Genomic DNA, 10,636 nt, shown 5'->3' on the forward strand with positions numbered 1-10,636 from the left:
TTTATTTACTCAAAACCGATTTCCGATGAGTGAGAAATAATTAATTAAAGTTGGGTACTTGAAATGTGGAGTTGTGAGAAATGATAAGCATTAAAGAGAGATTAATGTTTATCCCATATTGATTTGTGGATAACATTTATTGCAGTACAAAAGTTATTACATCAGAGCATGTAATAAAACTGTGTGCACACGTGACGGGTTGCAAAGCCCACACGCGCGCGCCGCCACCGCCCGCCCATCCCCGGCACTCGGTCCCCGTCACCCGACGCGTGGCCGTGGACTTGGATCTTGGCAATTGGTCTTTAGCCTGGCCTTTGGGCCTACCCTTAGCTTCCAACGGACCTTATCTTTTTGGACCAACGATTTCTCGGTCCGAAGAATTAGGCCCTTTGGGCCTACCCTTAGCTCCCAACGGACCTTATCTTTTTGGACCAGCGATTTCTCGGTCCAAAGAACGAGGCCCAATCCGTTTGGACCTACACGTGCATACGGGGCTTGACCCGACGGGAGGACCCGTTGGTCTCCCAGCTAGAAGCTTCCCACATCTCTGTAACTCCCGTCATAATAGGACGGGAGGGAGTTACCTAGCAGATTTCAAACAGCCCTACTGTTACAAATGTTACAAGAGTAACTTCCCTGCAGCACTTGAATTTCATCAATGGATATTAAGGCTGCAGGCTCCCCCTATTGATGTGGTATGTGCTTATAAATAGGACAGCCTCCATGCATCCAACACACAGAACATACATCATACAAGCACTCTGCATCCACGCACTCCCTTTGTATTTCATAGTCGGAGTTCTGTTCTCGCTTCGTTCCAGTTCGCCAGAGCTCGTTGGTCTGCGGTGCTGCTACCTACGAGACGAAGCCGTTTCATCTTTGGAGACAACACTCCAAACCGAGAGCACTACCGAGGTGTATCTCATCTTGCGGATAGAGGATCATCCTCGACTCGGCCTTTGTCTTTCCTGGTTTCATTTTATTTGTATTTTCAATACAGTTTGTTCTTTGTAATCTCATCTCCTACATTTCTGTTTAAAGTGTAATATGCCCGCAAGCATTGTATCTCTAACAATCTATTAGCTGGCTAACTCTGCCTCAGCTCTAGCGACACGAAATATATGGAATATTTAAAATTAAATTATATTATGATTTTGAATAATCAAAGATTCAAAACAAGGTCACTAATTAAGGGGACATTTTGTTTCGGTTCAAACATTACCACTCCCTCCTATGATCATATCCATGCCAAAAAGAAAAAGATTACTGAAAAGATGTTCTCAAAAATAAAATAAAGTTAATTGAAAAGATTTAAAATTTCCATAACGTAAACATCTCCCAAAAATCCGCACCCCCAGAATCCCAAAATAGTCTCAATATTCCTTCTTTCACGCTCTCGATCAAACATCGTCCTCTCATTTTGAATGTGATTTGTGTCCCTCTCTTTCTTTCTCTCTCTCTCTCTCTCTCATGCAACTTCTCTTGCGAGTTCAGTCCGAGGGAAACTTTTGTTCACGAATATTTGATGTTACAGATAGATTTATTCAGTGTTTCTTGTTTTGCGTTGTTGATGGAATTTGAAATATATTCACGTGGAAATGTAGGAATAATTGTGTGTTTAATTTTGGAGGTATGCTGCCGTTTGATTCAATTTTGATTATATATTTTCGTTTTCTTATGTTCTCATTCTCAAACAGAAGGCAAAAATGATGAGCAATATGAAGCTCAAAATCCATAATAAGGGGTGTATTTTTAATAGTGATTAATATATTTTAATCATGAAGGAAAGAAGATATATAAATGGAGATTGTATATTTTACTTCAATTTATTTTTGAAACATTGTGATTATTATTCCAGCACAAAATTATTTTAACAAGGCTTTAATTTTCAAAACTAATAGCCAAAGAGAAGTTGTAAATATTTGTATTATGCATTGAGCAAACTAACTTTGATTACTTCTTAATTTTCTTCCCACCAATGAAGTTATCTTTAGCTTTTCTTTCAATCTGAGAATGGAGACGGATCAGCCAAATAAATTCTTCTCGCGTCTAACGACATCGATCTTCGTCATTGTGCTTCCTTTGCTCTTCGTCGATATTATGTGGGGCAACATCGCTCACTTCCAGCAACGTATCTTCCGTAATTTCATCAATTTTATCATTGATTTCATTTCAAGTATACTTAACTTATGTTTATTCATCTCAATAATCCTTTCTAATCTGCAGGCTCCAATTATTCCCCGGCTAAAACCATCTCCACCACCACCGCCGCCACAAAATCTGTCGGAGATTCCGATTCTTTAGATTTTGTCCTCTCAAGATTAGTCCAAGGTCTCCACATCTCTCTCTCTCTCTAAACTAGTTTTCAATTCACTATGGCTTCATTTATTTTGGTTGTTAAATTTATCATGAGAAATGGAGGGAAAAATAAATTTTGATCACCTTTAAACCCTCCTCACTTTTCCAACATTTTCCATGGACAACCTCTTTTCTTCTTTTCACTTCAATGAGAGAAAATATCATCACGAGGTGTGATAATATTTTTTATTCTAGAGGTGTAAAGAAAGAAGAAAAGAGGTTATCTATGGAAAATGGAGAAGGGAATTTTTTTTTTTTTTTTTTTTTTTTTTTTGATCGGGCAAAGTCATGTTAGATGTTAGTAATTAGTTCCTCATCCACTCCAAGAACCACCTTATCTCTCCATTCACCAAAATCCACCTTATATCTCCAATCTCCAAATTCGCTCCCAAGAGGAATCGAACCCGGGTCACTTCACTTAAGTGAGGACCCGGTGGCCAGTGGGCTAAGCCCCCTGGTTATGGAGAAGGGATTTAAAGGGTAAGAGTTTTCTTCCTTCCTTTTCCCTCTTTTTCTCATGATATATTTAACGATCAAAGTAAACGCACCCTGCTCTTACATTTTCATGATCACTTAATAAACAGGGGAAGACCTGAAGAGCTTCAGAGCAACCGGCTTCGGATGCGACACACAAGAACACTCGAAGCACTGCATTACAAATCGAGCTGCGCACATCGACACCACAACCATGACAGTCACAATCCCCTCCGAAGATCCTTTCATGAATGAAATGACGCTCCACCCCTATGCCAGGCAGGAAGATAAAACCCTCATCGAAAAGGTAACCCCGGTGAGGATAGTGCGAGGAAAGACAATGGCCCCACCCCCGCCCTGCGACTACAGCCACAACATCCCAGCAGTGGTGTTCTCGACTAGCGGATTCGTCGGCAACACGTTCCACGAGATGGATGAGACCATCATCCCCCTCTTCATCACCACCTTTCTCTTTAATACACGCGTGGTCCTTATAATGGAGGACTACAAACCTTCATTTGCCAAAAAATACCGCAAAATACTCTCTGGCCTCTCTTCCCGCGAGATCCTAAACCCCGCCGCAAATCGGAGCGTCCACTGCTTCCCGGCGGCGGTAGTCGGCCTCAAGTTCCACGGTTTTTTGTCGGTGAACTCCTCCGACATACCGAGGGGGCTAACCACCTCCACTTTCCGACAGTTTCTCCGGCGAGCATATGACCTCAAGTACAGCCACATCTCTCAGATCAAGAACACTCCGACGGTGATGCTGGTGTCGCGCACGACGTCGAGGCGGATCATCAACCAGGATGAGGTGGTGGCGATGATGGAGGATTTAGGGTTCCGAGTGATTGTGGTGAAGAGAGCGAAAGTGGTGGCGAATCTCAACGTGTTCTCGAGCATGATAAACGCGTGCAGCGTGTTCGTGGGGGTCCACGGGGCCGGGCTCACGAACGAGGTGTTCCTGCCCGACGGGGCGGTGTTGGTGCAGGTGGACTTAATAGGTCTGGAATGGGCTGCAGAAGCATACTTTGGTCGTCCGACCCCGGGAATGGGGCTTCGGTACTTGAGGTACAAGATTGAGCCCGAAGAGAGCTCGCTCTTAAGGATATTCGGATCGCGAAGCCATAAGGCTTTCACAGACCCCGGAGGTGCATTTCCGGTAGACGCGGGGACGGAAGTGTACCTTAATGGCCAGAATATTAACATTAATGTAGACAGGTTCAGGCAGACCATGGCTATGGCAATGAGCTTTATTAGAGATTAATCTTGTAAATAGATTATTTATTATTTCTTTATTGATCAATTGATACATTCTTTAGTTAAATTAGAATATTTTACAGACTCCTTTGTCAACTCATGGCTTATTTAGTTAAATAATAACTCTTGCTTAGAAATAGAGAGATACAGGCTTTTTTAGGACCGTAACTAAGGGGGTAATGCTGATTCAGGACACTTCATTGCGGGCCTACTATTTGAGGACAATTAAGAATAAAAAAAATCCTCCGTAGGACAATTTTTAGACCGACTGGGCTAAACAGCACGTGCCTTGCACGTGATCAATTACTTGTGCCCGATTGCCTACGTGGCAGCCACGACGCCTCCACTTTACCATCCACTCACATTTTATAAAAAAAATAAAAACAAAATAAAAAATAAAAAAATATATCCCTCTCTTTATCTTCTTCTTTATTCATACGTGATTATCAATTCATTGTCAAATTAGTTTTGAAACTTGAATCAATGTAAAAAGACCAAGTTACTTTAGCAGGACCCTAAAAATGAGACGTTAGTCCGATGTAATTGAGCCTACTCCGACCGTCACCCCCAAGCCTCATCCGCCTCAGCCGTCGTCGTCAACCCCAGACCTAGGCTGTGGGGCCTAGTCTTCGACATGGATGGAACCCTAACAGTCCCCGTCATCGACTTCCCGGCCATGTATAGGGCGGTTCTTGGCGAACAAGACTACTTCAGAATCAAGTCACACTGTCCTTCCGTCATTGATATTTTACATCACATTGAGATGTGGGCCCCCGATAAGCAGAAACATGGCTACCAGATTATTGCCGATTTTGAGAAACCGGGATTGGATCGACTCCAGATTATGCTCGGTTAGCTTTCTCTTTCCCCAATTTCTTGTTTATATGCTTATTTCGATTCTATGAAGATCCCTTGATTGCAGATATGCTCTCCCCCCACGCCACTAACCCTAGCTGCCCTAAATCCTAAATTGTCATTCGTTCCTACCGGTGATGGACTCGAGTTCACCGACTGTCCGTCGAGACAAGGGGGGCCTCAACCTTTCCCCGGTTTCATCTAACTTTGACGGGTTTCGATCTAAATCCCCTGCCAATGTTCCGTCTCAGCACCCGCCCCTCGAAAAGCCGGGTTATTCTTCCGGCGCAGTGGCTGTTGGGCAGCGCTCGTCGGGCTTCTCACCGAGTATAATCGGTGACCAATCTACTCCTAACCAGGACATCCCTGGTTCGATACTGTGACAGCCCGAAACCAATTTATTTATTTGAAATTATTTATCTTTGAATTGTTTGAATTTTATTTATTTATTTATTGTAAAGTCATTTAAAATTTTATTATATTCTCAGTTACAAATTTATTTAGTCGCGCCCCTAGTTAGATATAAAACTTTGAATTATAGATTATGTCTATAATTATAGAAATTTATATTCTAAATTTTAATTTAATTGGGTCTGATAGGTTTAATATGTTATGCTTTATATTGGTTTCCGGACGAAGATGGGCATATTTAACCCAGTTCAGATATTTGGTGAGTAAATACTTATTTGATTTTAATTTTAAGATTAGTTCTGACGTGTTGCTCAGCTCCAACATCCACCAAATTTTACTTCACCATTTTTTAGCCACGTATCATTCCAGATTTTTATCTCATTCAAATCCCTCCATCCTCATCAGCCTTTACCATTTTTCATGTCTGAAATTCCTGTGAAACCTCAAACTTGCTAGTAAATCTCTTCGATCATCTCCTTCTACAGAACTTCAGTTTGGTAAATTTATTTTCTGTAATTTTAAATCATCATAGCAATTCTTTTTCTCCTATTTTATATTGTGCAGAAACACAACAAGCTTTTCCAAAATAATTTCTATTCTTTAATCAAATTCAGCATATACATGTTTCTAATCAAACAATTTCCCTAAATCATTCATCTAATTCATGAGAAAACATATAGAAAAAAATTCTACTACTTTTCCAGAAAAGAAATTAGAAAACTTGGAATAGAAAATAGAAGAAGTTGAAGAGGATTTGGGACATAGGGTTTAGAAGAGGAAGAGAGAGCGTCTAGTGGCTGCTGCTGTCCCAGCGGCGCTACTGCTGCGCTGTTGACGGCGGGAGTAGAGGCGGCAGCGGCTGGCTGCTCGCCGGAGCAGGGGGCGGCGTCAGATGATTGTCTGGCCGCGACGGAGAGAGAGGTTGGGGGAGAGAGAGAGGCTGGGAAAGAAAGGGGTCAGGAAGAGGGAGAGGGAGGCTGGGAAGGAGAGGGAGACGTCGGGCGGCGCCGCTGTCGGACGGCGGCGGCGGAAGACGAGGGAGGGAGAGACTGAGAGGGTGCGCTGGTGTGTGTGTAGTGAATTAGAGAGAGATAGCGAGATTTAATGGAGAAGAATGGGTGTTGGGCCATTTACATAGATGGGCTTAAGTTTAGCCTTGTTTTAAATAAAGGGAAATGATATTGGATTTTAAATCTTGGACTTAAGTTCTAATTTGCTAATGGATTGATCTACTGCATTAACATATTTACGTAACTGAACTTGGTTTTAAATTAGAAACTTAGCTACTTTTCCTAAAGAAAGGATCTTTAAGTATTTTTATTATTATTCTACTTTATTAATTAAATCAGTGGCTTATAAAAATAAATTTTCAAGTGATTAAATTACTCTTTGTTCCAGATTTATTTTAAAAACAATAAATGGATTTAAATATTTTTATAAAAACCAATCATTTAGTTAGATTTAATTAAATTACTTTAAGTTTATTTAGGCACTTATATTTCAATTATTTGAATTTTATCTGACTAGGTGCGGCGCGACTAGGATATGAATTTTAATTTAATTACTCAAGTTGAAGTTCAAGTTCAAGTTCAAATTTACAGGTGTGGGATTTATTTCAGTACATGCTGTGGTTAATTCTTGTCCATTTTAATAATATGTGTTTTCCATATGTGTTATGACGTATATTTTGAGGATATCGCTAGGGGCCCGTAAATAGGGTCCAGGACTTCACCGTCCTTGGATTGCCACAATGCGATTTGAGGTTTATTTTGAGGATGTCGCCAGGCGCCCGTAAATAGGGTCCAGGACTTCACAGTCCTTGGGTTGCCACAGTGCGAATATTGAGGATATATATGAAGTGACCGTATGTGTTTACTGTGTTATTATCTTGGACAATTATTGCATGATATCCCACACTGAGTATACTTTGTATGCTTATCCCATTATTAACATTTTCAGGTTATAAAGGCCGGAGGCACGTGGAAGGTCGAATGGCCGCCTCAAGTCATTTGAAGATAGTTGATTCAAGTATTTAAAGTTTTACTTAATAGTTAAATATTTTCATGACATCTTTATGTCATGCTTTGGGACAAGATGTTGATTGTCGATTTTAAACCAAAGGTAGTATTTGAATATATCATTAAAAGTTGATATCTTTTAAATCGTTTGAAAATTGTTTTAAAAGTTTATTACATTTAAGGCTTTACTTTCCTTAAATTGTTTGCTAGAATTTTATTTTAAAAGTTGATTTTATTTTAAAAGTTAATTTAATAAAAAAAATTTAAAGACTTCCGCATTAAATATTTATTTAAAAGTTTTATTTAACTCCTTAATTAGATTAGGGTGTTACAGATACAGCCACTGCCGTCTTGAGTTGCTTCAGTGGCGCAGATAGAATTGTCGGGATCTACTCCGGTTGTCTCGTTCGCTGCTAAAGTTCAACCCAAGAAACCGGATGTTGCTGTGCATGGCCTTCGAGCCCTTCCACTACAGTGAGAAGGAGAGGTTGTCACCCTCTCAGTGCCCAAATCGGAATATCAAAAAAAGTTGGAAGAGTTTCAATTTGCACTAATCGGTAGGCTTATCCAACGTAAAGGGGACAAGCCGCGCACGTTCGCCGACCTCTCTCATGAACTTCGAACCATATGGCAGTGCACCGACTGTCAACTGGTGCCCATGGCTAAGGGATTCTTCATTGTTAAATTTTTGACGATGGAAGCAAAAAAGAAAGCTAAGGGAAGTTCTTTTCTCCAATTGTCAATCGGCCACGTACGCTTCCGTGAATGGACTAGGTATTTCGATCCGTATAAAGAAGTGTCGTCTCTGGCTCAGGTCTGGGTCCGGATATACTATCTCCCTGTGGAGTTATGGACTCCGGTGATTATTGCTGGTATAGGTCGTGTTCTTGGTCATCCGCTGCGAATCGATAACGCCTCCGCAACTGGTCATGTGAGACATTTTGCGCGGGTTTTGATGGAACTTGACATGGCTTTGCCTATTCTCAATTCAATATACATTGATGACGGCGATAGATCGTTTTACATTGAGTTTGGTTTTGAATCTATGCCCCTTTTTTGCTCGCGTTGTAAATTTACCGGTCATTCAACGGATAAATGCCGGAGAGCGGATAGGGCCACGAGCAGGCAAAAGATCATTGAGGAGCCTCCTGCTCTGGTTGTGAAGAATCTTGCTAAGGGAGAGGGTCCGACTCCTGCATGGCAGCCCAAAGTTGATATTGCTAAACCTCTGTCAGGTCCTGATCTTCTAGAAACGGCTACAGTGCCGGTTAAGGAGAATGATCTCCCTCTGGCCGGGGATGCTAACCGATATCAAGCGCTTGATGAGGACGAGGAATAGAAAGTGGAGGAGACTATTATTGCGGACTCCAATTATGAAGCAGATGTGGCTTTAAATGAGGGAGAAAATGATGGGTCGCCTCACACGGACAATAATTTGGCTAGTGATAAGGAGGGCTCGAATGTGGAGGGAACTTTGGAGTTGGAGGATCAGGATAGCTCGAGCGTGAGAAGCATTGGCGATAAGGTTTTGCCGAAGATGAGGGCAACAACGAACTTTCCTGGGCAGGTTCTTCGAGCAAAATACCTTCCTCCGGGAACGAATAGTGGAGTTGTGGTATACCAGCAATCGGTAGTTGGGGCAGAAGGTTCAACGAGCCAGCGGGTTAATTCTCCGATTAAGGAAGTTGATTTTGATAAGCAGTCCAATCCTACTCCGGATGAGATGGCGAGTCGTATAATTAGGTTAGAGGAGCAGGTTAATCAGGGGATGCAGTTGCTCTCGGAGCAGAAGCGCGGACGTGGTCATCCAAAGGGCTCGGTAAAGGGACGAGAGCCTGTACATGCAAGTCCGGAAGGTTGTATTAAAAGTCGTCTCAGGAATGCGGAAAAAAGGGGTCACAAGCCGAGGGAGTTTGTGGTTGACTTCACCAATAGGCCCAGTATGATTGCAATGAATAATATCGTCCATGGGCGTTGGTCGGATGACATGGATGATTATCCTGAGTTTTATTATTGAGTTGTCCTCCTTCGCTTTTCAAGTTTTGTGCCCTTAGTCTGCGTCTTTGTGCTTTCAAGGGATATTTTTTCTTTTTCTCTTTTTTAATAAATCTCAATTTAATGCTTATTTCGATTCTATATGATAACATTAAGATGATAAAGGATAATTAATTATATCCGGGAAGAATCTGGAGTTGAATTGCTCTTTGTGCCGATTGTTTAATCAAGATATAGTAAGAAAGAATCAAGATTGTTGGTTTATGTTTTGCTTTGATTTAACAGATTGAACGCTGGCACAAATTGGGGAAACACGTAGGGATTCAATCTGACGGCGTTGCGGCGACTCTCCAACGTGAAGAGCACCGACGGGAAGACAACTCTGCTCAATTTTGTCGTGAAGCAGGTGGTCCAGCCGAAGGGGATCTGGTGTTATCGGAATGATGCGGGAAAGAATGAGAGAAAAAGTATGAAGAAAGAAGAAGATAAGAGGATGGTGAGGTGGAGGTGTCGTGGAAGCCACGTAGGTAATCGGGCTCGGGTAATCGATCACGTGCGAGGCACGTGCGATTTAGCCCGATCGGGCCAAAAATTGTCCTACGGAGGGCTTTTTTAATCTTAACCGTCCTCAAATAGTAGGCCCGCAATGAAGTGTCCTGAATCGGCACTACCCTTTTAGTTACGGTCCTAAAAAAGCCTCTAGCTCAGAAACAGATAATTATTACAATATATTTATTAGAGCAACAATTACTTTGACAACGAAACGCAACTCAAGTGGTAAGACGTTTCATCTTCAACCAAGAGGTCGGGGGTTTGAGTCATGTGTGCATGTGTAAACTTATAAAAAAAACAATTACACTACTTGTCAATCCTCCATCTTCCTAGGTAAAACTATCAACTAGGCATAATACATCGCTACCAAAATTCTTCTCCACAAGAGTTGGAGTTGTCGATTGGGAGCTATTTTCTTCTTTATATATGAGCATCTTCTCCCTTTCCTTGTTTAAAGCAAGTGCCCTAACCAGATTCCCAACTCCATCGTAAAAGTAAAATGGTCTCAAATAAGAATAGCTTATTAAAGACAAGTGGCCGTAATCCAACTCCATCTCCTTCATCCATAACTTGGATTCATAATCCTCCATCACCCAAACACGAATACGTGACGAATGATCATATCTCCGAGTCCGAGAACTCAGATACAGACGCAGTTTTCCCCCAAAAACGATCAACTCCAAACGTTGGGACCTCAAATCGGGCTCGTCATCAGG

At 41.7% G+C, this 10,636-nt stretch overlaps 2 protein-coding genes and 1 long non-coding RNA gene across 3 annotated transcripts; all 3 read left to right on the top strand.

Moving 5' to 3' along the window:
- Positions 1 to 1,477: 1,477 nt before the first annotated feature.
- Positions 1,478 to 4,096, top strand: LOC131009589 (alpha-1,3-arabinosyltransferase XAT3-like). The gene is made up of 4 exons (XM_057937004.1): positions 1,478 to 1,630; positions 1,985 to 2,131; positions 2,227 to 2,331; positions 2,943 to 4,096. The coding sequence occupies exons 2-4, from the start codon at positions 2,014 to 2,016 to the stop codon at positions 4,094 to 4,096; spliced, it is 1,377 nt and encodes a 458-aa protein (XP_057792987.1). The 5' UTR covers positions 1,478 to 1,630; positions 1,985 to 2,013.
- Positions 4,097 to 5,631: 1,535 nt separating this feature from the next.
- LOC131011656 (uncharacterized) lies at positions 5,632 to 7,624 on the top strand. The gene is made up of 3 exons (XR_009097066.1): positions 5,632 to 5,852; positions 6,883 to 6,956; positions 7,315 to 7,624. It is a non-coding gene; the product is annotated as an uncharacterized LOC131011656 (long non-coding RNA).
- A 407-nt stretch (positions 7,625 to 8,031) lies between these two features.
- Positions 8,032 to 9,812, top strand: LOC131009590 (uncharacterized). The gene is made up of 3 exons (XM_057937005.1): positions 8,032 to 8,640; positions 8,713 to 9,129; positions 9,654 to 9,812. The coding sequence occupies exons 1-3, from the start codon at positions 8,032 to 8,034 to the stop codon at positions 9,810 to 9,812; spliced, it is 1,185 nt and encodes a 394-aa protein (XP_057792988.1).
- The last annotated feature ends 824 nt before the right edge of the window (positions 9,813 to 10,636 follow it).

Source organism: Salvia miltiorrhiza, chromosome 2 (assembly GCF_028751815.1).
Source record: "Salvia miltiorrhiza cultivar Shanhuang (shh) chromosome 2, IMPLAD_Smil_shh, whole genome shotgun sequence".
Lineage (NCBI taxonomy): Eukaryota > Viridiplantae > Streptophyta > Magnoliopsida > Lamiales > Lamiaceae > Salvia > Salvia miltiorrhiza.

What these genes read in the sequence shown, in the direction of transcription:
- LOC131009589 (XM_057937004.1), top strand. Translation starts at nt 2,014, where the DNA reads ATGGAGACGGATCAGCCAAATAAATTCTTCTCGCGTCTAACGACATCG. An exon ending in CATCGCTCACTTCCAGCAAC is followed by an intron (nt 2,132 to 2,226) that starts GTATCTTCCGTA and finishes TCTAATCTGCAG; the next exon opens with GCTCCAATTATTCCCCGGCT. An exon ending in CCTCTCAAGATTAGTCCAAG is followed by an intron (nt 2,332 to 2,942) that starts GTCTCCACATCT and finishes CTTAATAAACAG; the next exon opens with GGGAAGACCTGAAGAGCTTC.
- LOC131009590 (XM_057937005.1), top strand. Translation starts at nt 8,032, where the DNA reads ATGGCTAAGGGATTCTTCATTGTTAAATTTTTGACGATGGAAGCAAAA. An exon ending in TAGAAACGGCTACAGTGCCG is followed by an intron (nt 8,641 to 8,712) that starts GTTAAGGAGAAT and finishes GACGAGGAATAG; the next exon opens with AAAGTGGAGGAGACTATTAT. An exon ending in TAATTAGGTTAGAGGAGCAG is followed by an intron (nt 9,130 to 9,653) that starts GTTAATCAGGGG and finishes TTGATTTAACAG; the next exon opens with ATTGAACGCTGGCACAAATT.